This window comes from Heliconius melpomene, chromosome 12, assembly GCF_056956725.1.
Source record: "Heliconius melpomene rosina isolate 202511_hmr_F chromosome 12, ASM5695672v1, whole genome shotgun sequence".
Classification (NCBI taxonomy): domain Eukaryota; kingdom Metazoa; phylum Arthropoda; class Insecta; order Lepidoptera; family Nymphalidae; genus Heliconius; species Heliconius melpomene.
This window is the reverse complement of record NC_140400.1, coordinates 12,803,525-12,830,183: the sequence shown is the minus strand read 5'-3', so window position 1 is coordinate 12,830,183 and position 26,659 is coordinate 12,803,525. Positions and strand designations below refer to the sequence as shown.

Here is a 26,659-nt window from a genome sequence, read left to right as displayed (position 1 = left end):
TCGAAGACAATTATACTAGATAAATATAATTAATTACAAAATAAACAAAGATATTTTTTAGTATATTTGATATATCATATATGTTAAAAACGAATTATTTGCAATTGTTTATAAAAGAGTAGAGTCGACTTAGATGTTGGAATTTTAAGTCTTTTATATGCAAATTCATACCAATTTATCAAATCAGACAGCTCAATGGGTTACTGCTTTCCACACTGTAGAGAAAAAAAAACAAATCACGTATAGATTCTTTGCTGTGATTTAGATACATACTTAGCGCCTAATACTATCTAATAGAATTAAATTCTGAATAATATGAATAAAATAAATTAAATTCTTACACAATTTATTTATATAATAACATAAAAGCAGTGCCAGCGTGATATTTATAATTAATGTATTAGAACTAAAACGGACCAGTTGTATCGCAGGGGCACAAGCGACTGTAAACGCGACTGGTTGTGGGTTCAATCCCAACTCGAGAAAATGGAATATTTATTTATATGTAAGAATATAATCATTTCTTCGCTCTCACATAACACGTAATGCCTCCAGAAATACGGAGAATGGAGAACCGAAAGTCTTAATATTAGGTTCCCTCTGCCTACCCTCCTGAATACGCGTGAAGCTGACTAAAACTAAAAGAAATAAAATTTATACATAATATAGTGTGCGACTGACACTAAAAAATGCAGGTACTTTATAAAGTAGCATTTGGCACAAACATGGAGGGACTCGCGCCGTTGAAAGTTATTGCATACAAAATCAATTAAGCTTTTATTGTTGCCGCCCAATGAATAATTGGGTCCGGCGTCATTTAAATCATAAATGAGATGCATAAAAGTGTTTACATCTTTATTTATTACCTTTTAAAACAGATGTAGTACCGTATCTCATCTACACACTGTATAGATCAATGATTTAATATACCTGCTAGTGTTGTAGATACCATTATATATTCTTTATTTATAATCAACGTAACGCAGCAGAGTAGGCAGAGAGAACCTAGTGTTAAGATACTTCGTTCCCCATTTTAATAAAGCCATTTATATTTTATTTGAATTTTTTAAGACAATAATTTATTAATATATATATATTTGCCGTACTACTTAAGTATAAAGTAAAAAACGGTCAATGTGAGACACATTCGCCCTCTGAGAGTTACGTACCAATTTAGGTCAACGGGAAGTAGAACTTATAAAAATTGACGAACTTAAGTTTGCGGGCGTATGCACTCATTCTGTATGAAGTGACTTACAATTGTAAGTTTGTACTCATAAATTGTACTACGAAATACAAAAGAAAAATCTAGTTTTCGGATATTTTTTTCTTTATTTACATTGTAAGTTCGCAATTCGAGTCAAAGAAGACAGAGTGATCCTATAAGGGTTCCGTTTTTCCCTTTGACACCTCAAAAGGAACCCTAGAAATATATAACGGTTAAATATAAGGTAGTGGATCATCATACAATGTAAATGTGACTTCGTTCTGTTTCCAACATTCTCACGATCGGTATAAATGCGGTAAATAATCGCAAGGAACCCACTTTCAATAGACTTGTTATTTGTTTCTAATTGTTTTTGATAGTAGAGTCTAATCCCGTTTGCTGGGAATGTATTTCGCTTTATTGTATGATAATTTGCTCTATTTCAAAACGTTATTAAGCTTCATATACATTTATTACGATGATAAAATGCCTTTTGAAGCCAGTCGTGGCGTTGGACCGCTTAGTGTATATACTATAAACGCGACTGGTTGTGGGTTCAATTCAAACTCATGTTAAGGCAATGATATATTTAATATTTCTATTTTCTTCGCTCTGGTGTCGAAGCAAAGCGCAATGCCTCCATAATTCGGCGGAAAATGGGGAACGAAATGCCTTAACACTAGGTTTCCTCTGCCTACCCTGAAAAAAAAGTTGCAAAATTGTTAGATTAATTTGTTTCTAAATTTTGATATTTTTAAAAGCTTTTGTATCTAATGCGTAACATACAATTATTATATTTATAACAATCATATAAAAACGGATCCATAAATATAATTATTTATAAAAATAAATATAATTTATAGCTGATTTACGGTAAGTTAGTTATAAACGACCGTAAATCCGAAAACGCTGTAACTAACCAGTGGACATTGCGCGGGCGCAATAAATAAGCGTTTTAAGTGAATACCGCTGTTGAGTCCGTCCGTCGGTCGCGTCGGTCCGCGCGCTCGTAATGCACGTCGCGCCGAAACAAAGGCCTATAATGTAGGATCGTATCGCGAACATCGGATCCCTTCGCAAATTGGTTTATTGAGATTGCAGCACGGTGTGGTATAAAAATGCCACTAGACACATTGAGCTTCTTATTCATTTTATTAGTAGTTTTTTTTATATAGGTATATATATATTTATTACTAGCGGCCCGCTCGCGGTTTCACCCGCGTGAACTATGTTATTATTAATTTCTGTCTCCATGGCTACGTCCTAGTGACGTCTATGCAAAATTTGAGACTCCTAGCATTTGTAGTAACGAAGTTTCATACAAACTTTCGACCCCAAAAACAACCCCTTAGAAGTCGAATATTGCAAATTCCCGTCTTAGCGAGCACCTACGTCCTATAAATAACTCCTATGCAGAATTTGAGATTCCTAGCACATGTAGTTTCTGAGATTTCGTGATGAGTGAGTGACCTTTCGATTTTATACATACCTATATAGATTACACATTTTTTAGTATATTAATAATATTAAATAAAGTGTCTCTTCATATTTATTTGAGAGGTGGTGGACTATGGTGGCCGTAAATACTTTTACTCGGTGCAAAATGTGTAATCTAAGTGCGTCTCTTATCGCTATGTTCTCCCCGCTCACAACGCAAAGTACTGGACATAAAAAGCAAATTACTTACATATTTTATAATTTGTAAGTATTAGACACGCTTCTAAATTGTGCAGTCTTGTATAAGACTTTAAACAACAGCAGAATATAAACTTCAACATATTTCCAGGTCCTAATTTGTAAATAATTATTTTAAAATACTATAAAGTACTTTATATTTTACTTGCACCCTTAAACCTTAAACTGAATTAAAATAAACCACGAAACACGAGTTCAATGAAATATTTTTAAGAGTCTATATTTCAAATTTTTTAAAAATCGGTGGCGATTTAAAAAAATCCATATAAACTTTCAACACCTATTTCATCCCTTTAGTGTTAAGATTTTTAAAATCCCTTCTTAGTGGTTGCCAGATTACGAAAATAAACATCTGTTCAAATTTCACGTTTCTACCTACGGCGGTTACGGCTGTGCGTGCTTCTTACCTCAATCGGCGGACACGTCCTTTTGTATACATATATAGATTATAGAGGTATATAGCTTCTCTGGGAAAGGATTACATTCCTCTAATTATTTTTCATGTTAAAACATGTAACTAATCCAATCTGCCAGCACAGTATTTTAATTATATATCGAACGATTTTGATAACATGCTGCAAAAAAATATTTCAGTATTTATATAAAAAGCTACTAATAGTTTCCAAAACCTTTTCATAACAAAATAGTACCAATATTTTTCTAAGTTATCTTTGTTTTAATCGAGCTTAGTGTAGCATTGTATCACGAGAGGAATAAATAAGCAGTGTAAGTTACCTCGCAATTGCGTCTAACACCGATAGTGGGTTCAATACTCGAACGAGCCCTCGCGCTAACGAACAAGATGCTCGTGCGCAGATAAAGCTAGCATTTTAATATAACCCGTGAATACTGTGACACATTCACTGTGTAAAAGCGCTATATTTTTATGTGTTTACCAAAAAATGATTTTATGTTAGAAAAAGAAAATGTAGAAACACTTTTATTTATTTTTTTGAGTAACCGCTAAAAGAAACCACAAAGATTCCTTTAACGATACAATTAGGTTTTTTTTAATATCGAAAGACGATAGTTTTTATGATGGCCAACGATATTGTGAGCTAGCCGCAGAAAATAATAATATGCTTCAGTACATACTGAATACATTTAATACAAAAGTAACATTTTGAAAATTTTATTACGAACCACAAAGTTAATATATGTAATTTTCATAAAAATAGAATTATATCAAGCACACATATTTCAATATCCTATAAAGTATGAACGTATATTATCTCCAAATATATTGAAATAAAAAAAATACGAAACCATTTATATTTAGGCCCAAATAATGAATACTTAAAAAAATATATTTTCACAACCAAAAAGTTTTTATATATCTACAAAAATCCTTTTTTGACATAAACGCAATCAATAACCAAAAACTATTACTAGCAACCAATAAACAAACCATTTCATTATACAAATGTAGTCATAAAAGATGCTTAATGTTTCTCATCAACGAGGGTCCATATACCCACTATAATTGTGTGGGTACATCACAAACGAATGGAACATTTATATAGCCGTCAGATCGAACAATTATAAAGTGCACAGCTTTACTGAGTCAAATTAATACCTTCGAAGTAATCTAAGGCTATTGAAAAAGCATTTATGTCTTGATGGATTTATTAAATTGTCTTAAGTTATTTACGAGAGCGTGTAAAGACATGTATACTGTGTATTTACCATAATTGTCGACAGTGGAATCGGCGGAAGTATAAAAATGCTAATTTGCGAATAAAATTGACCTCCTGGTATTGTAGTTACGATAACGATTATTTCATCGTAGAAGTTAGGTAGTTACACGTATAGGACCAGTTTAGTCATTATACTATAGCTAAAGTTAAACTATTCTAGCAATTAGTTCGACCAGAGTCTAAATCATTCATCTGTCTGCATTGAACGAATGTTAAATCTTGTTTAATTTTTATGTTTATATAAATTGGTATAGCTGCTTAAATTTAGGTGAGCCACATTTAAATATAGTACACCACATCGATCGTATAAAATTTATATTCAAAACAACTTGAAATTTGTTTTAATATGCAATGTACATACTAATATTAGGTTATATTATGTGTGTCGTAAATAATGAAATATCCAAATTAAAACATAATATAATAGTTCCGTACTATTAAATCTACAAAAGCGAGGAACAAATCACGTTTCTCGTATGGAAGTTAATATTTGTTTTTTTTTTAAATTTATCTATTTATTTTTAAATTGAATACGTATCTAACTATTCTATGAAATTTCAATTTTGTTATCTGTTGCTGTTATCTATATCAAGCAAAAGTCAGAAAAAAAGCCACATTTGTTGTATGGTGACTTCCTTGTATATTTATTTTATTCTTTTGTTGTTATAACAACAACAAAAGAATAAAATAAATATACAAGGATTGAAATGATGGCAATTGAATGGCAATTGAAATGCATCATCTGTAAAAATTTCAAGTGTCTAATTATCACAGTTCATAAGATACAGCCTGGTGACAGATTGACGGACGAACACTGGAGTCTTAGTAATAGGTTCCCGTTTTACCCTTGCTGTACAGAAACCTAAAAAGCAACATCAGCTTTTGACACAATTTTAATTTTTATTTATTCGTATTCTCTTTTAATATATTATACTGTTTTGTTAATTATTAAAACCAAACTATTATTTATAACTTACTATGTCCGCCTCGCTAAACAAAATAAATAAAATACGTACAACATCAAAGCTTATCTCTTTTCAGAGTGACATTTGCATTAGATACGTCAGTTATCATTCTTGTAGAAAACTAATATCTAATTAAGTAACTAAGGGGCCATTCAAACTTCAATTTCCTATTCAAGTAACTACCGCCTGACATTAAATAAAAATACACAACTTAAGTGCTCTCATGATCGGTGCAGGGGCAGCAAAGGTCTTGAAATAATAAAATTATACAAACAATAAAGAAATTACAAAAAATATATACCTATTATAAAAATAACGACAATAAATATAGAACGTTTTTTAGTTAGTAAGTAAAAGCTTTATAAATAACATAAAATTTTTATCAAAAATTACAAAAATAGTAATGTAATACTAGCGCTATGAATATTTTATTTTATAATTGTGTCCCACATTTATAAAATAGGTACATAATTAACTACAATATTTGTTCAAATGGTTTCATAAAAGAAAGCGATGCCATTTTATTGTTCTATATATTCATAGGTAGCATATGCACCTTGTAACTTTTACTTACATTAGTTTATTTCTCGACATAAGTCCAACATTATGCAAGCAAAAGAAACACATCTAAATATATAATTAGCAAAGCAAGTTTTACTTTAAGAAATAATCTCAAAGCCCTATGGCTGTATGATAAAGTTAGAGATTACATTGCAAAGCCGTCAATAATCGATCTTACGCAATTAAACAAATCACCATATGAGCGAGACGACTCGTCCTGCTAGAAAATATCTGGTTCCGCGTGAGATTGTAACATCCTTGCTTTTTATAGAAACCAGTCATGTTTAGAACGTCGTTTCTTTAACGTCCACCGACACGTCATAGAGGGATGGCAAGTCTAACTAGTATATAAAACTAGATATCCACAGCTGGAGGAGTTAGAACGATTTGCGAGGAAGGTTTGTTGATACGCTATCAGCTGTTCCGGCGCAGTCCGCCATGGTAGCGCGCTCCGAGCGCATGCGCACGGCGCTGAGCAAGCCCTGCGACGCCGCAGCAACCCCCCCTTTTTGAATTAAAAAACATTGAGCTTAACTTAGTAATATAAATATGAAATAATTATAAAATGACACGCAAGCTCGTTCGTGTGACTAAATTCTTGCTTGCTGTGATTACTGTGTTCTGTGTGAGCTGGATCGTCAGTGTCAACGAGTGGCACTCCAGGGTGCACTGGAGAGGCCGTCGTGTTGTACCAGAGAGTCCTTCGACGTTGCGCACCATAGTAGCTTACTCGGAAGAGAAGCAAGCCGAGCTCGACAGACCCTCGCTGATTACTTGCAATAAACTTCCAGCTTTTCCAAAAGTGCCATATATCGTAAGAATTTGACATTTCTTAACAATTTTTAACTATGCAAAAACCTATAGTTTGTGGAAAAAAAATTACATAGTAATAATATAATTTGAAAATTATAGTTCTTAAGTGCTTATCAATACAATCTATTTAATATATAAATTCACACATCAATAAATATCATTCATTTACTTCCATTGATTATTGAAAATAAAAATTACGGTAGCAATAGCAATAGCAATTTCATCTATTTTTGTTTAATATTTAAGATTGGGTCATAATAAAGTCTTTGCTGTGCTTTGACATGGTGTACATATATTTTCTACAATTGCCCCCAATACTGGTTTTTCTCATATATCTTCCATGTATTACATATAAGCATCATGCTGTATCCCTCATATAGTAGGGTAGGGTATAGGTAGAAAAAACCTAATGCTTTTGCTTTCAGCCTGGTTTTAAGTTACCAGAACGAGAGAATAAAAATAATTCGTTCCCCCGAGTGAAAATCGTATCCACATCCATCACGTTTACAATCAGAAGCAGTGATAAAATTATAATATTTTAAACTGAAAATTATTTAATTTATGCAAAATTGTACAAATATTTACATACTAATGCACTCAAATATTTTATTTACGAAAAATGCGCTTCTATGAGTTACTCTTGTAATTTATTTTAATATAGAAATGTTAACTTCTAAATCTCTAACAATATATCGTTAGCACATATTCATGATGCCGCAATTAACTATAGTTAACGCTCCAGACATTCCCATATTGCCTATGCAAATGACTTAGACAAGAATAAGTGAGAATACATTAAAAAGAAAATAATTATTTAAATTTACTTCCTTGTTTACTCTTAGTATATGTATAAATTTCTTTCTATGTCCAAGAAAAGAAACTTTACGGATGAGTAGATTGACCTTTAATAAGCCACTATAAATATTGATTTTTCTTTTAATTTAAAAGAAAAAATAAAACCAGTAAAATTATTAAATATCTTAAGCTTGCTTTTCCAGCTTTACGCTAAATCTCGCACACAGCAGAGGCCAAGGGTACCTAGTGTTAACACACTCCGTTCCCCGTTTTCCGCCGAATTCTGGAGGCATTGCATGTTGAATGGCAGTTGGCAGAACTCAACGACGTGCTTTGCCTCGATACAAGAGCGAAGAAACAAAAATATAAATTTAAATGATGATGATGATGATGATGATTTAATGGGAATCGAACCCTGAACCAGTCGCGTTTACAGTCACACACTCGTGTCCCTGCGCAACGATTGCTCTTTTAAATTAAATAACTTAATTAGAACTTTGTAACTTCTTTAGAAATGTCTGCCATTGAAATATGGAACTATTTTAACGGCAGAAATTTCTACTTAAATGGTACACACAGAATTGACCACGTACCAACAAGCGTACGGATCAAATAAATCATGTAATATGAATCTTGTAATATCACGTACGGAGTTCTCGGTATAAGTTAAAACTTGTTTTATAATACCAATACTGATAATCTATTCGATAGCAGAAGCAAAATAAATCGGAATCAATATCGGATATTTCTAATGGAAAGACGCTGCCGCCGTGCGTGCGCGCATCTCCATTACGTGGGGTGACCATGTCCATTATACTAGAATGTATGTGACAGCAAAATTATTTAATCTCATATTATCTGTACAGTTATAGCTTTGTCACCGTTAAATATATAACCAGCGGGATATACGGGCGTGGTATTTTTATTACTTTTCTTTCTTCTTTTCTTTGTAATGGACATGTGTATTTCATTCATAGATAAATACAACGATAAAAAATATTAATTTGAAATAAGCATTTTTAAAGTGCAAATAATTAAATTAGATATTAATTCAAAGAATATAGTCTAAATCGTTTTCAAAATACGACACAAATTGACAATATCATTAATTCGGATAAATAAGATTTTATCTAATACTTATATAATTATAATTAATGAGTAAACCATTTTCATTCATAGATAAATACAACGATAAAAAATATTAATTTGAAATAAGCATTTTTAAAGTGCAAATAATTAAATTAGATATTAATTCAAAGAATATAGTCTAAATCGTTTTCTTTATATTTTATTTAGATTCTTTGAAAGTAGGCAGAGGATCAGAGGTCGGGCAGGACAATAAATCGATTATCTTTTCCCGGTATGGGCAAAGTCCCTAGTTCTAACCGAGAAACGTGCCTAACTTCTGACTCCTATCCTTAAAGAAACAACCGCCGCGGCCGCTGCAGTGATAAATGATTCACTATTCTCTATTTATAACATAAACTTTCTTTTCTTTCACAAAAGTACTCGTAGAAGCTATTGTTTGTTTGTTAAATAATGAAAATTATTTTTAAAAGTTTAATATAATGAAATCGTAATATACAATCAAGAGTCAAAAATAATTGTACTATTGATACGAGGTCTCGATTTGAATCTAAATGAAAACATTAAATAGTAAGTTTATTTATTAATTGTATTTATATGTATGAAATTGGAAATAATGACCAATTCTTGTTTTTGTTTTTTTCAAATATTTGTACTGTAAATTCTTATTTTTTGCCAAACTCCACACCACTGGGTCAAGACACATTTAGTAACTCGGTTTTTTTTAATAAAAATGATATTTTGTAGGTATTAGTAGGTGAATTAGATTGATATATCAAAAAAAAAAAGTTTCTAATATAACTTTAATTTAACATTAAAAGAATCTTTAAAAAAAATGACCTGTATAGAGGGACAGACAGATATAAGAAAACAAAGATCAACCTATAGGAAGTCCGTTTTCTCTTTTGAGACACGCAAGTCTAAAAATTTAAAAAATTGGTATATAAAATGAGTACTACATTACAAGCAATATAATTGACTAAATTTATTTATAAGAACGTTACCCTTTTAGTAATTATGCCGTTGAAATCCATCAATTTTTTACATTGTACGAGTAACTACTATAAGATAATTGACCAAGATCCAGTTGGAAAAAGATTATATGGTATTAAAGTCGAATAGAATTATATATTACATGTTGATATTTGGTTCGTGTGAAATCAGTCCACGTACTTTGCACTCACGTATTATTAGCCTTATTGGGTTCATTATTTTTTTTACGAATGTAATAAAAATTTATTAATGAATGGAAATGAAAAACAAGAAGTGAGCAGCTAAATATTAAATTATGTCATAAATAGGGTCATGAATTAATAAATGCTCTCGGCCTTGCTTGTGCTGATTACCACCATAGTGAGCCAAAAAATGTTTTCGTGTTTTAAACAAATTTATTCATATATTCTTATTAATAAAATGAATGCCTAAATGCCTCCAAATTTTATACTTTTTTTAGGCTTTACGCTGTATAGGGTAGGCAAAGAGCCAAGTTTTAAGATACTTCGCTCCCCACTTTCCGCCGAATTCTGGAGGCATTGCAATGCCTGAATTGAGTGGTGGAACACTGCAATAACAACCAGAGCGATGAAATGGGAATCGAACCCAGAACCTGTCGCGTTTACAGTGCCACGCTTGTGCCCTTGCACCATGACTGGCCTTGTAAGGATTTATTTAAAACTGATTTAATGATACCGAAAAAAATATTCTGTCATTTATAGGTATCGAATTTAAAATACGACACAAATTGACAATATCATTAATTCGGATAAATAAGATTTTATCTAATACTTATATAATTATAATTAATGAGTAAACCATTAGAGACAAAGAAATTCGCTATGAGCTTAACGTGACCAATTAGTCAAGTAGTCCTTTAAGCCTTTAACATAAATGTTACGGAACTTAAACTTATGACCTCCATTTTGTCAAGACTGTTTACATACGATGTTCATTATTTTTTATTATTATTAGATGCTATTTATTTCCATATATTTTATGTTAATAGTGTTAAAGATATAAACGTAATAAATTTTCCCTGCTTTGCCCTTACTCCATAGTGAATTTCCTTTCAAAATTTTATCCAATAACATCGTAATTGTAATTTGAATTACACATTGTGAACAAAAAGTAAGTATAGAGATCTTACGAGATAACGCGAACCATAAAATTGAATGAACGCGAAAAAACGAAAGACGAAACAAATGTACAGAAATAACATAAAAAGATGATACGTGCGCATAATAAGGCATACCTATGGACACAATTCAATACTACATACAAGTTTTCATCTTGCAGCTCAAAGTTGATGTTTATACTCCATACCAATTAGTATGAAGCTCTCGCGAGGATATAAAGGATTTATTGCTTAATTACCTACCTCAAATATACTTGTAACAACAATGTTTATATGAAAATAATATGCTACTTTAAGTACTTACACATTTAATTTGCCAGTCCGTCGTGGAGCAGGGCCACAAGCCCACAGGTTGTAGGTTCGATTCCCAATTGAGGAAATGAAATTTTTCTTATTTCATTTTTTTCCCTCTGGTGTCCAGGCAAAGCGCGGGGTTGTTAAACCACTCAACATGCAATGCCTCCAGAATTCGGCGGAAAGTGGGGAGCGGAATGTCTTAACACTAGGCTCCTTCTGCCTACCCTACTATGAGGTATATGACGATGTACCTGTAAAAAAGCATTTAATTTATCGTTTTGGAAATTCTTGTGAATATATCAAGTCAATTAAAAAAAATATATAAATCAACACATGGCCCGTTTGAAAGGACAATAGCTGATGCTAAACCTACTCACGCCATAGTTTATTTAACAAAATAAATTACTGTCCTTTGAATATGAGTGTAACTTAAACTATGTTACACCAAATTAAGAGTTATTTTTATTAATTAATGTAAGACATAAATAGCACTCCTTTATGTGTTAATTTACATAAATAAGTTTTCTCGTATTGAAGTAAATGAAGGTTTGAATTTCAAACGAAGAGATCGAATCTATGTTGGAGCACATAAATGACACATTTTATACTTAACTACCGATGAATATTTCTAAGATTATAATAATTAAGATTATAACAGTTCTAAGATTGTAATATTAATTTATACAGTTATATATACAACTGAATGAATAATTTACTCATATTTTAAATACACTTAACCTTAAACAACAATAAAGAGAATTATACTCTCGGTATTTTATAATTGCCTCATATTCTTTATTTTTGATAGTAGCGTATATACCAAATTGCTTGTTATATAATTATAATAATTTACTTTAATTTTGCAACCGTCTTTAGTTTATATACTTAACTTGAATAATAAATATCGCTTTAATGTTTTAACTTGCAGAAGAAGTGCATATAAGTAAATACACTAACTTAAAATAAAACTAATATTTATGCAATTAAGATTTCAATTAATTAAATTAATTATTTTATTGATATTAAACAAAATGACAACTGCCAATATATAACGTAAAGTAATATTAAAGTTGCTATTTTTTATCAACAAAAAAAGCCAAAAAAAAAAATACTTCAATCTATATCCTGCACACAGCAGGGTAAGCAGAGGGAACCTAGTGTTAAGACACTCCGTTCCCCACTTTCTGCTGAATTCTGGGGGCATTGCGTGTTTAGTGGCAGAACTCAACGCAGAAATCTTTGTAAATTATGAAATCAAGCATTAAGTAGAGGTACTAATAGTCTTTACAATAAACATTTGGTTTTTTAAAGATTTTGTAAAGACCACATATTGTATAAACCATATTGAATTATAAAAAATACATGCAATTATATATTTTTTTCAGAATTATACCTGGTTCCGTGGTATCAATAATGCAACATGGCAAAGAGTGAGAGCAACGTCGGTGTCCCTCTATTCTGCCTACTACGATGAGAGAACACCACAGCGTTACGTACGCATTCTTGCCATTTTTCACGGTGAGCATGCTTGATATATATAATAGTCTAAGCCCCGTATTTATAAGCCGCACGCAACTCTGACGTCAATCTTGAGAACGATCTTGAGATGCCGTTTTCATTGATAGATTGTAGTTGCGTTTGTTTACTTTATAATTATGTTAATTTTTCTTTGTGTGTAAAACTGTTATATTCAAGCATAATGTAATCGGCTCCTTTATTTTTAAGTTTTTTTTACAATAATTATATTTAGATATGAATAAAACATTCGAATCTAAGAGATACAGTCTACATTATTGCGATTATTAGATAAGATCTGAGAACCATTATAAAATCTTTATAATAAATAGTTCTTAAAACACTTGCTATTAAAATAAATATTTTTATTAATTAATTCATTGAAGGTTTTTTAAATAATCACCTTGGTACCAAATAAAAGTAAAATTTTAATCTGATAATTCATACAACTCTTCATGACATTTTATTGAACATGATAATCGAGTTCTTACAAAAACCAATAAGAAACCTGGAGATTCGATTTTTATCTAACTTGGTGTTCACATCAGGTAATAAAATAAAGGATACGAATTAATTGACACCTTTGCTATATCGATGTATACTATATATATAAAAATATATATTTAAAAATATAAAATATTATTTTTGGAGTCAAGCCTAACATAATAAATAAGCTATGTGTTAAGAAATAATTATGAACAATCAAATTAATTCAATCAATTTTTCAGTTAACTTTTACATGATCATTTTTTATTGTTTAAGTTAAAAAATTACATTATACAATACAAATGATAATGTTAATCCCCGTAATGACATTGTTACAAACAGAAAAATTCAAGTCTTCAAGATAAAGCTATCTTGTTTAAGTTGTAGTTTTTGTAAAATAATAAAACCTACATTTTATTGTTCGAGTTGTATGCATTAACAGTAAAGTCCACGTTTTTAGCACTTCATGTAAAATAATTCAATCATGTTAAATAAGGCTTGGAGAGTTCGATGCTCACTCGAGGAAGTACAATATATATTTCCATTCCATTTCTTCGCTCTGGTGTCAAGACAAAACGCGGCGCTGAGTTCTGCCACTCAACACGCAATTCATTCAAATTCGGCAGAAAGTGGGGAACGGAACCTCTAAACAGGTTCCCTCTGCCTACCTTGCTGCGAGCGTGATACAGCGTGAAGCTGATTAGATATTAAATAAAAGAAACGAATGATAAATGACATCTTCAATTTCTTATTAACTCTTTGGTGTACGTAGGTGGCGCGGTTGACAAGTTTTATTAATTCACTTTAAGTCCTCGCAAATCTTGATATACTATCGGTTAATTAAAATAAGACATCCCATCATACATTATGCACATGACGTTATTATCGCCGTCACGGTGTTGTCACCAGCCAGACGTGAGACAGCGGAGACGAAAATATTTTTTAATTGCGAACCATAATTAATAGCTGTCCGATATAGAAATTTCATCAATATCTGTAAAACAAAAGGAAAATGAAAATCTTTTCTACAAATATGGATATGTAATATTTGAACCTAATTATAGATTTACATCAAGGCACTACAAGTCCACAACATGTTTTAATTATACTTAAATTCATCATTTTTCTTATAAAAATTACAATAAAAGGATGTAATAGAATTATAAAATACAAAAGGATGTATAGAACTATCTCGGTGTTCAACAACTAAAGAATGCCAGTTTAAAGCAATTAAATAATTGTCAAGACCGCATACACTAGCAATATATTAACACCTTACAGGAGATTCGCTTTAAGAACTACCAGCGCCATAAATTATAGTCAACCATTCTTGACAAGTATTCTTACTTTACTACATGTTAGTAAGAAATTATATTTATGTTTAAATATAGTATTAAGTGTTCTCTTATCAAATGATATTAAGCAATAGTTAAGGCCAGCCGTGGCGCAGGGGCCTATCTATGACTTTAAGCACAACAGATTGTTAGTTCAATTCCCATTCGAGTAAAAAATGTTTAATATTTTTATTTCTTCCCTGTGGTATCCAGGAAAAAACGCGGCCTTTAGAATTCGACAAAAAGTGGGGATCTGACCTTAACACTAGGTTCCCTCTGCTTACCCTGCTACAAACGGAAAACAGCGTGAGGCTAAAAAAATAAACAATATTTAAACTTTTCGTGTATTAAAAATTATTCTATTTGTCGAAGAAAATATACAAAAATTCTTTTGTTTATTCTTTATGATACAGTGGCAGGAAAAATAAAAGGGGATCGGTCGTGCTGTATCACAATATGAGAGAGTGTAGATAAGTTCACTCTCATTTGTCACCTGAGTCGGCCGCTTGGGTCGTGTAAATTCCATCACAAAGATAAACTCCTATATTGTAGTTATGCAGGATAAAAACAGAATATTCTAGATTCTATACTGAAGTTGTTTCTTAAAATGCTTACTATTTAAGATATACTTAACATATTATTTGTTTGTATAACATATTTTTTTTTATATTTGACAAATAGATTAATTTAATCTAATTGTATATTATAGGGACTGTTTTTCTAGTAACAAGTATTCTATTATTATTTCTTAATATATATTTTTTTTTCGTTGTGTTACCGACGTAAAAACGCAGCGTTTAGTTCTGTCACTCATCACACAATGCCTCGAAAATTTAGCGGAAGGTGAAGAACGGGATGTCTTACCACTAAGTTCCCTCTGCCTGAAGCTGAAAAAATAGTCAGCTATCCTTAAATAAATGATATGGTATATAAAAATTGCACTAAATGATTATCCCACGATTATATTACGTAAAAAAACTGTAGTACTACTCAATTAAACTTAACTTAACAGGAACTTATAATCATGTAGGAAAAGTTATCCTGCCCGATAAAGCCAAGCTTCAATCGAAGCACCGTTGTAATAACAGTCCCCGGGCAACCGCCTTCCACTAGGAAACAACTCTAGCAAATAACTATCATAATAACACAACTCATTGCCCTTTTCTAGGCTTATATATAATATTATATTATTATCTTTTTAAATTCCCCTATCTAACAAATCTGAAACTTTGTAAAAGAAATCTGTTAATATTTCGCTTTTCTCGTGATAGCTAAAAAGCCTTAAATCCATAGCCTCTTTACATTCCACCCAATAAAGAAATAGCTTGTTTTCTACAATCTAACCAGACTTGGGAAGGGTATATATTTTAAATATAAACATTAGCCGGAGTGAGACAAACTTACATTCATCGCGTATACCTCACACGTGAACGTTACATCGTCACATTTACGAAGCCAACCTTAATAGAGCCTTGTAAATTTACATTTAAATTTTGTATAAAACTTTTATATTATAACACTATATCGTACATTAATTATACATTTACTTGGTTGCAGGTCGCAAGATATCTCTAACAGAAGAACAGCTATATTGTCAAACACGCCCAATAAATCCTAACGAGAATTCTATAGAGGTTGTAGCCGCGAAGCCACTTGAAATATGGTGGCAAGAATGGGACAAAAATTCATTAAATGTGGAAACTCCAGTTCTTCTCTCCTGTCCTTTAACTGGTCCTCTAAATGGACCATCGGTAGTATCTGTTGTTACTCAACCGTGTGATGATCCTTCCAATGGATTTTATCTGAAAACATCAAATATAATCAAAAAATACGATAGAGTTTTTACAATTTGCGTTAAAAATTTAAAATTCAAAAAAGATATAACTACAAATTTAATCGAATGGATTGAAACAAACAAGTTGCTTGGTGCAAATATGATAGACATTTATATTGATAGTTTAAATAAAGAAAGTGAAGATATTTTACTTCATTATCGATCTCAAGGTCATGTCAGATTATTTCAAGTTCCTATTAGTGATAAAAATGAAAGAAAATTATGGCAAAAGCGAAGAGACCACATGATTACATATAATGACTGCCTATATAGAAACATAGCGGAATCAAAATACATTGTGCCACTAGATATAGATGAGATACTAGTCCCAAAACTATCTTATACTTGGCCTCAATTATTAAAACGTTTAACACGTCGAGGGTGGAACCCAGAACAATATTCAGCTATTTTAGTTCGTAATGTATTTTTCTTTGAATTTATGCAAGGTATTCATAATTACAAATACAAAAATTATACAAGAAAGAGCAAAACTTATATTAAACGTGATGACGTTAGAATCAATAATCATGAAAAGAATATTTTAAAAAGAATAGAGTTAATAGATGATTATGATAATTTTAATAATAATTTAAAAGAGGACGATGACGATGAAGTTCAGTATTATAAGTCTGAATGTGGTGAACGGCTACCTTTGCCTAAACTAGCAAGTCATATAATTAGCTCGGCCATTATTAGCCCTATAGGACAATATAGCAAGAGTTTTATGCTTACAAAAAGAGTGCTGACAGCTTTTAATCATTATCCATTGGCCAGTCTTGGAACAGCGAGAATCTCAGGGTGGTCAGCGCCTTTAAGCGAAGTGCAAGTCAATCATTACAAGGTAAAATTATTTATTTACTTATTTTTTTCGTCCTATTGGCATAACGTGATCAATTTTAAGTTAAAGATAAAAGTTAAAATTCAATCAATGAACAAATTAAAAAGATCGAAAGTTATATGTATAACTATTATAATATCTAGTATAATAATAAGATATTATTAATCAATTTCTTTAATTAATTATTATATAATATAATTTCTTAAAGTATATTTTATTATATACAAATATATTATAGTATTTTCTTGTCCTGGAACTTCTATTATTCAGCTTAAAAATTGCGTTTAAGTAAGAACTAAGAAATCTAAATTCATGCAGCACGAAGTCGTGAGAGAACACGCCAGAGCTATTTAAATACAAAGCCCTGACAGGAGGATTACAATAATTTAATAAATTCGTGGAAATACCGGCATACTTAAGTACAACTTTCATGATGCTAGACATATTATGCATATTTTTACTTTATATTTTTAGGAAGCTTGCAACTTCACTGTAATGGATGACTGCGACGTATACGCAAGACAGGCACGCATCGATCGCTCAGCACTGCGCCTGAAGAAACCTCTCAAACAAGCTATGGCAATTGCTCTTTGTTTAAAATTAAATAAAAATTGATTAAAAAATACATTTTTTTTACTTAATATCTATTTCTTCGAAAGAATCCTTATTGAATCCGAAACAACACAGACAAGTAAACTTACTTTGAAAGTAAAAATATTTTTTTTTAAATATAGATATAGTATCTATAAGCCGTAATTGGTTTATGTATGAGACATAAGCCAAACTCACAAAAAGAGCAGAAAATCCAATGCTATTGAACGATGATGAATGATCGAAAGCAGTCTATACTTGTATAAGAAATTAAACGAAAGTGAATATGTTGAAACTTACATCGAATAAATTATTATTCGATTTATTCCATACATGCTGAGTAGTTATGTAAAAAACAAAAAAAAATTGACAGCTTAAAAATTAAAAAAGAAACAATAGTTTTTAGGATTAACACCCGGGATCGATGTAAATTTAAAAAGATATATATTTTTTATTTCAAATAAACAGTTTGATTTTAGATTATTATTTTTATACTAGTACAAATTTAGATAATCCGGTGATTCATGTTAGGTATAATTCATAAATACAAAGCAGCACAGATTAAAAAGCATTGATATTATTACGAAGCTATTTTCAAGATATGCAATTTTATTTTCCACAAATAGCCAAATACAAAATAATAAAATCAGTATCGATTTAACAAAATTTAAGATGGACCCCATCAACTTAATTTACACGAAAAAGTCTGCCACCTTTATCGTAATCCATATTCTATTACTTAAATAAGTCCATTATGTTGACACAAAACCATAAATATTAAATTTACGAGTAGAAATTCGAATTATCATTCAATAGGTCGCGTATAGAATCCCAATGCCAGTCATAAACAACTCTTATTTTGCCTTTAGCTATCGCGTTTTACAAGCTTTTAGATAGGAAACTTCTTCGGAATGATTTCTATAGCGTCATATCGAAATGTATTTGCATTAAATAGTATTGTAGTAAAAATTGACTTTACGTATTGATGGGTACTTTTGTATGTTTGTATAATATACGCAGGTCGTGAACCCCCGACCACATGATCTTAGAGTGTAATGCCAAGCAAATAGAAATAAATAACTAAACTGATTTCTCATTTTTGCTTGCAATGGTGAAAACAAAAGACAACATAATTTACTTACATATTTTGATTTATACATTTTTGAGCACATCGGATTTAGGCCATAAAATGCGACTGATTGTGGGTTCGATCCCCACTCGAGGGGATGAAATATTCATTTCAATTTATATTTTCATTTCTTCGCCCTGATGCTGAGATGAGATGAAACGCCGCGTTTAATTCTGGTACTCAACACGCAATGCCTCTAGAATTTTGCGAAAAGTGGGGAAGGAAGTCTAGTCTTCTCTTAAACTAGGTTCCCTCTACATACCACGTTGTGTGCGGGATACAACGTGAATTAAAATAATAGTAAGTCACGCATGTACATAATATAAGTAAAAATATATATAAAAAAGCGACATATATCTATATCTATACCAACCAAGATTTGACATACAAATAAATAAATGCTCACAGTAAAAAGACATGTCAGGCTTTTAAATGGTCTCTACATTTTAAAAATTCGCCTCCTCCAATACGCAAATGTGGCACATAAATAAGCCGCGTCTTAAGTTCGAGATGTATCCTGCACTGATTCATTTACAGCATCTGATAACATCGCCTACTTTATTGGACATTGTGCACGCTGCGATCCGATAACGCCGTATAGATCCAACATTAATCAATTACTGGTAATGGTAGCTGATACAAAGCGACGATATTATTGCGGTGGACGCGAAAATGAAATATTCATTGAAGTTTTATTTTTCTAGCTTCACGCTGTATCCCGCTTGTAACAGGGTAAGCAGAGGGAACCTAGTGCTAAGACACTCCGCTTTCCACTTTCCACAGAATTTTTCCAGGCATTGCATATTAAGAGGCAGAAAATACCGGGTTTTTTGCCTTGATGCCAGAGCGAAGAAATTAATAAATGGGAGAGTGAGTATCGAACCCACTGCCGTCGCGTTACAGTGGCTCTCTTACCCCTGCGCCACGACGGCCTCGTCGAAGATAAATGATAAAATTGTAATTGGACCTCAATTGCTACTCCCATTCAATTTGCCGCGTTTGTTTAGAGCGTGAATTGACTGTTCGAAAGCACAATTATATGGCTGACCGCTGAATTGATACTATTTTATGTTGTAAAACTGCAATTAGGCATTGTTAATGATTAAGGTCATTTATTGTTTAGTTCTGCTTGGTTTATTGAGGAAAATTTTATATTGTTTTTTTGTTTGAAGATATTGCTCGATTTCGAGGTCTGAGTCCATCGAGGCGCAGTGTAATTTGTAAGTCGTCCAAATCACGATGTTGATGCAATGGAGAAAAAAGTCTCGAATTTCTTCGGAAAATGAAGTCTTGACGCTAGTATCTTTTAGAACACTAATAAAATAAATTTCAAAGTAAGTAGCTATTTTAAACATCATAACTTGGTTTGAAGAATTATAGTTAATTGTATGAACATAAAAAATGCATTTGAAATAAATTTAATAATATTTCAGATGTAAAAACCAAAGCTTAATAATTAAACCATTAAGTTTTCACCACAAAAGAATATTATAATATATACCAACTTAAATCATCTATTCTATTGTTCAAGGAACCAAAGAAGTAATGGTTCCTAAAACATTTTTTTACAATATTTAACAATTTTATGCCTATAATAAAGGAAATAATTAAAGTATTTTACAATTGTAACTGTTTATTCAAACGAAGTCGATCATTTGCTACCCGTACTTCGAGAAGGAATTTAACTTTAAAACTTAAACTGAACCTAAAAATGTTATTCTAATAAAAATATAAAATTTGTTCTAAAATTTGTGCCACGATTTTTAAGTGTTTGTAAAAAGAATTATGAAATCAGTCGTAGTATCAGCGTGTGACTGTAACTGCGACAGGTTGGGGGTTTCATTCCCACTCGGGGAAATCCAATACTTAATATTTTCATTTCTTCGCTTTGATTTCGAGGCAAAAGCGCGGTGTTGAGTTCTGCCACTCAACACGCAATGCCTGCAAAATTCGGGGGAAAGTGAGGAGCGGACGGTCTTAGCACTAGACTCTCTGCCTACCCGCGGGATACAACGTGATGCTGAAAAAAAAGAATGATGACCTACAAGAGTGCCATAAAATTCAAATTCTCTAAAATGATTTACTAGACGTTGGTAGTGAGAATAAGATTGCTTATTACACAGATATGCAGTAACTCAGTAACCGCACTTAGCATAATAACTTAGTAGAATAACATTTATGTCATTTGCGCCTATTTCTTACTTTTATTATAAAAGCATTTAAATGTAATAACTGAGTGACTAACGACCATTATTCTGATGAAGCATGACTGTGTTGTACTTCTTGCGTTACCTACTGTAATTAGATGAGGGAAATTAGTTTCAGTCTAATGCTTATACGAATTATACCGATTATTTTTTTTCTTTTCGAAATACATGTAACAACAACTACTTACTTATTAATTTTATAAATACCTACTTATTCATTTTATTTTATTTACACCTGTATCCCACACATAGCAGGGTAGGCAGAGGGAACCTGGCGAGCTAGCAATAAGACATTTCCGTTCCTCGCTTTTGCCGAATTCTGGAGGCATTACGTGTTGAGTGACGGAACTCAACGCCGCGCTTTCCTTATCAGACCAGAGTACCACAACCCGTAGTGTTTACAGCACAGGCTTGTGCCTCTGTGCCACGACTGGCTTCAATAATATAAATAAAAATGTCTTTTTCCTATTTAGGTATGCCGTAGGTATGTGTATTTTATACAATAGATAAACATAATAAACTAGACATTTATGATTGATATTGTGCAATGCCCCGCTTTGTTTTACTCTCTCCCTACATGTAAACATCGACGACTAAACCTACAAGAAACTGATATAAAATTTATAATATATAAAAAATATTTAAGTTCATCTATGAATATCGACATTTAGATTTTTACTATTTAAAAAGCATGTTATAACACAATGCATACAGTCAATGCACTATTGAAATTTATCGTATCCTGTGAATCTACTGGTCCTCGGCTCGAGGCGGTCGTCGACCTAGGAACAACGTTAGGATACCTAGGCTTCTACCTACTATTGCTTAAGGTGCACACTGTACAAGCTGGAACGACGAACCCGGATGCTTCCATGATTTATGGGACAGATAGTGGGTGCCTTTGGAATAGTAATAAGCAAGAAAATCTCTTGGTAATATAGCTATGTATATATTATCTTTGCATTTCGTAGCTTATTTCCGACATAATTGAGAATTTTAATTATTAACATAGTAAAATATACCTTTTTTTATCCAGGATTTGGATGGATTTTTACCAGTTTTCATCAAAAATAAAAATATTAAAAAAATGTAAATCCCAGCGTAATTATATTAATTTGCTATATGTGTCTCTCACGCATAAATCATCAAACATTTTTTTGGTGTCTTTTTGCAAAAGGGGATATATTGAACTTATATTGAATAGTAAAATTATAATGTAAATTAAGTATGTAATTATATAGCGCATGAGAAACGACTGCTTCCTTTCTTTAAGCGAAAATGTTATCTTCAAAAAGAATTAAAGAAGGAGAGAAGGATGCAGGTGGTTGGCGAACAGGCGAACAGAAGCGAAGCCCCTCAATTTTTACAATAGTACCTAATAGACATATAAACATTATGTATTAAATAAAAAATAGGCTAACATCTTCATTTTATCTTTTCGTTATTACTTATTTCCGCTCCGCTAATTTGAAAAAAATATGTATGTATATATTCTATGTATTCTAAGCAAACATCTTTGCAACCATCTCAAAGTGAGTGTGGGCGGCCAGGGAAGTTAAATAGGACTTGACGCCTGCAAACAACCAAGAATTAATAAGCGCTTTGCTTTTATTTCATTCACGTCACGTCTATAATAAATAAGGACGAAGTTCAAGCAGACATTAGTTTTATAAAGCCCTAGCTATATGTAAATGTACGTAATAGACTATTATGATAATTTTAGAAATAATCTTATAAATTATTTATTAATGTAGCAAATAAAATTGTGAACTTCAAACAAGTTCTTTTTATAACAAAAACAATTTACTAGATTATATGTATCAATTAAAAAGGGAATGTATGAAGATAAAAGTTTTAAAATTATATTAAACTATCTCTGGTGGATTGGAAAAGCTAGTAGGTATATAAAAAGTCTATAATAAATATTTAATTTTATAATTCGTATAAGCGTAAACGGTGTGAATGTGATAGATGAATACACTGATAGAGACTACAGGCCTATTTTATTACATTTATGTTAAAATAACTAAGAGGACTACGAACATAGTCTTATAACGATACATCCAGTTCTGGACCAGTCTAGTAACAGTTATTTCCCCATTGCAGTCGAGGCACAACTACCATACTTCCGGGGACAACTTAATATCTTAGTACGTTATATCACTTTATTTTTGTTTTAGTTGTGATTTTCTATAAAAAATTAAATATCATAGTTTTTTAAAAACTATAAGTTTTCGTAATTTAGTAATTACATAAGACAAAAATAATATAAAGAAAGTAAAATATTAACATTTTTTAAATGTCAATAACAAGTTGAGGCCAGCCGTGGCGCGGTGGGAAGCGCGCGATGGTAAACGTAAAAGGTTGTGGCTTCGATTCCCACTCGAGGAAATGGAAATTAAATATTTAATATTTCCATTTTCTTAGCTCTGGTGTTGTGGGTTTAAATTCAAAATATTATTTATTCAAATAGACTATTGTAAGCACTTTTGATTCGTCAAATGAACATATAAAAAATCTACCACGATTTGATACCCATTCGAGGAAATTTGACGAAGAATGTGACACCTTAGAAACTATTGTACTAAGGAGCAGAGTCGAGATCGAACTCACAACCGCCGTTTTTATAATCAGGCGCTGTCAATTCATTATCATATTTTTTATTTATATAAAATTTATATAAAACTGTACTAGTAGCTCCACCTGTCGACAGGTGTTATGAACTATAATAATCTTTCATGTTATCAGACTTCCTATCATATTTAAATAGGATAATGGGTAAAGTCACTTACAAAATATTATATAACATTGAAACCGAAGTAAATCTTATAATCCGGCGTTGAGTTCTGCTACTCAACATTGTGTAAAAATATTGCATATAGGTGCTGTAAATTTTTTTTATATCAATAAATTATTATTATTAAAAAAATGGCATAACGAATAAAATATAAAGTGCAAATTTTGTACTTAATTATTTTTATAAATTAGTAATAATACATATATTGAGATTTAAAGAGATAAAGCTATCGGTCAATTTTAAACGTTAAATCATTACCCACCATTCATTACGAGTACCTACTGTATCTCCAATGTTAACAATACATTACTCGTCGGTAATAAAGTTGGTTAATAAGTTACATGTCAAGATCTGATGATGACGGATGACTAAGTTTGGAGAATATAAAAGCTGTTTATGGGCTCACTTTTATTTATACATTTCTCGGAGTCAGTTAGACAGGTCGGTCAGTAACACTTGTGATGCAGAGATTGCAGTTCAAACAGGTTGTCATACACTTAGAATATTAAGTTAATATTCTTTACTTATATGTGAGAACGTAAGATAAGTTGCATTACACATTTTAATTATTGTTAGAAAAAATATTAGTTTTCTTCAAATTTACACAATAATTTGTTATAACTATATAACTGATGTTAGAAAATAACATGAATTGACATATCAAGAAGAGTTTACAAAACGCGCAACTAATTATTATATACGTAAATAGCAATAACGACTAGAAAAAGAACTACTTTTACAATTTGAATGTAGTAGACTACAGTCTGTCAAACAATTCTATTGTTTTACTATATTTAACACTGTTAAACAGTTAATTATGTAACTTAAACAAATAGATTTTTAAGTCGATAAACGAGTAGTATATAAATTTAACGTGTACAGGAGAAAAAAAATAACAAAGCTAATTATGAGCATCGCATAAACGGTCCCATGGTGTAATGGTTAGCACTCTGGACTCTGAATCCAGCGATCCGAGTTCAAATCTCGGTGGGACCTTTTTTTTTAATTTCGAATATGTATGTGAATCATATCTTTTTAATTACGATTAGAATATATAAATTATAATTTATGAACTCTAATAAAAACATTTGTATGCAACGTTATCTTATAAAAAAATACTTGAATCTTATGATATAAATTAAGCCCCTATAATAAGAAAATCGTAATAATATGTTCCTGAAATGATTTTTGTTTTTTTATAAATCGATAGAGAAGTTGCCAAGGTGATGAATTTATATACAAAACCATAGCAACATCAAACAGACACTTGTTATTGCGCTGAAAAGCGAACATAAGCGTTTATTTTAAGTGCCACAGTTATTAATATTTATTAAAAAAGTCACACAAGAATGCGCATCGACAAACTGAAAATTTTGTTAATTGGACCTTCTGAGGTATGTATATATGTATATAAATATTAAAACGAATTCATATAAACATATGTTTTTTTTATCTATTAGGAAGAATGAAAGGGATGAATTCTTAAATTAAATTCATGATATTATTGTAAATGTATAAATCTATCTATCTTTAGTTTATCATGATATATTTTATAAAAATAAGGGGTTTTTTATATTTACTTATATAATTATAAAATTCCGGTATTCCAGAGTGGCAAAACAGTGATAGCGAATTTTTTATCAGAATCTGTTAACATTGAAGAAGCCATCACTCCTCGAGCAACGCAAGGAGTTCGAATTGTGGAATTTGAACTTTCTCATCTTAATGTAAATGAGGCACAATGTAAGGTCGATATCGAATTATGGGACTGCAGTGGCGATCACAAGTAATATCTGTTCAATTTTTATATATATGTTAGTAATTATTTAACGTTACAATTTATAATATTCTCTTAATTTCACTTATTTTTACCTTTACTATTAGAATAAATAGTATGGTTTATTTATAATAATTAAAAGTGAAAAGACCACATTGCTCCTTAGAAGTCAAATTTGTTTTAATAATTTATGGATTGTCATGATTATGTCACAAAATTTAATCACAAACTTTTATTTATAAGTTTTGTGATTAGTTTTATTATATATTTTGTTAATTCAATAACTGATCCTCTTATATCAATATTACCGAAATAAACTTACAATTTTGTTAATATGTAATATTAACAAAATTCTATTTGAAGAATAATCTTTATGTTAAGCATTTTTTTCGTAACCATTATAAAATTCACTGTCTACTAGATTTGAATCTTGCTGGCCTGCACTTCGACTTAGTGTAAAAGGGGTCATACTCGTATGCTCATCAAATAATGTGAGCACAGCACCAAAGGAAATGGAACTATTATACAATTACTTCGTTAGCCAGGCAAAGCTTTCTGCAAAACAATGTGTCGTATTTTATAATTGCTCGGATGACCAAGAGGATATGGAGTCATTCAATTTGTGTATGTATATAATTGTTCTTTTCTAGTATTATATATTAAGTAATAAATACATTATTATTGTCCTTGCAGCGTCAACGTTCTCGAAAGTATCTCAAGTGGCTGTGAATGTAAAATCCGGAGGTAATCGATTGAAAAACGATTTTTCTAACTTTGTTACGTCGATTTTACAGACATTAAATAAATAATAAGTTTTACATAAATCACGTTTCATTCGTGTAATAATCCACCAGGCTTTTGGCACGACACACTTACCTTTCTTTCTGCCAAACATACGTGATTA

General features: G+C 31.1%; 2 protein-coding genes and 1 non-coding gene across 3 annotated transcripts; all 3 read left to right on the top strand.

Moving 5' to 3' along the window:
• The first annotated feature begins 6,505 nt into the window (after positions 1 to 6,505).
• LOC146533952 (uncharacterized) lies at positions 6,506 to 17,879 on the top strand. The gene is made up of 4 exons (XM_085194786.1): positions 6,506 to 6,939; positions 12,633 to 12,765; positions 16,140 to 17,257; positions 17,729 to 17,879. The coding sequence occupies exons 1-4, from the start codon at positions 6,691 to 6,693 to the stop codon at positions 17,867 to 17,869; spliced, it is 1,641 nt and encodes a 546-aa protein (XP_085050912.1). The 5' UTR covers positions 6,506 to 6,690; the 3' UTR covers positions 17,870 to 17,879.
• Positions 17,880 to 24,902: 7,023 nt separating this feature from the next.
• On the top strand, positions 24,903 to 24,974 carry TRNAQ-CUG (transfer RNA glutamine (anticodon CUG)). Its single transcript has one exon. It is a non-coding gene; the product is annotated as a tRNA-Gln (tRNA).
• Positions 24,975 to 25,206: 232 nt separating this feature from the next.
• On the top strand, positions 25,207 to 26,572 carry LOC146533950 (intraflagellar transport protein 22 homolog). The gene is made up of 4 exons (XM_085194102.1): positions 25,207 to 25,372; positions 25,589 to 25,764; positions 26,177 to 26,379; positions 26,449 to 26,572. Exons 1-4 carry the CDS (start codon positions 25,328 to 25,330, stop codon positions 26,562 to 26,564), a joined length of 540 nt encoding a protein of 179 aa, XP_085050228.1. The 5' UTR covers positions 25,207 to 25,327; the 3' UTR covers positions 26,565 to 26,572.
• The last annotated feature ends 87 nt before the right edge of the window (positions 26,573 to 26,659 follow it).

Bases quoted from the DNA above. Each gene is read 5' to 3' on its own strand.
- LOC146533952 (XM_085194786.1), top strand. From the start codon at position 6,691: ATGACACGCAAGCTCGTTCGTGTGACTAAATTCTTGCTTGCTGTGATT. The intron at 6,940-12,632 runs GTAAGAATTTGA...TATTTTTTTCAG, and splicing joins TTCCAAAAGTGCCATATATC to AATTATACCTGGTTCCGTGG. The intron at 17,258-17,728 runs GTAAAATTATTT...TTATATTTTTAG, and splicing joins TGCAAGTCAATCATTACAAG to GAAGCTTGCAACTTCACTGT.
- LOC146533950 (XM_085194102.1), top strand. From the start codon at position 25,328: ATGCGCATCGACAAACTGAAAATTTTGTTAATTGGACCTTCTGAG. The intron at 25,373-25,588 runs GTATGTATATAT...CCGGTATTCCAG, and splicing joins TGTTAATTGGACCTTCTGAG to AGTGGCAAAACAGTGATAGC. The intron at 25,765-26,176 runs GTAATATCTGTT...ACTGTCTACTAG, and splicing joins GACTGCAGTGGCGATCACAA to ATTTGAATCTTGCTGGCCTG.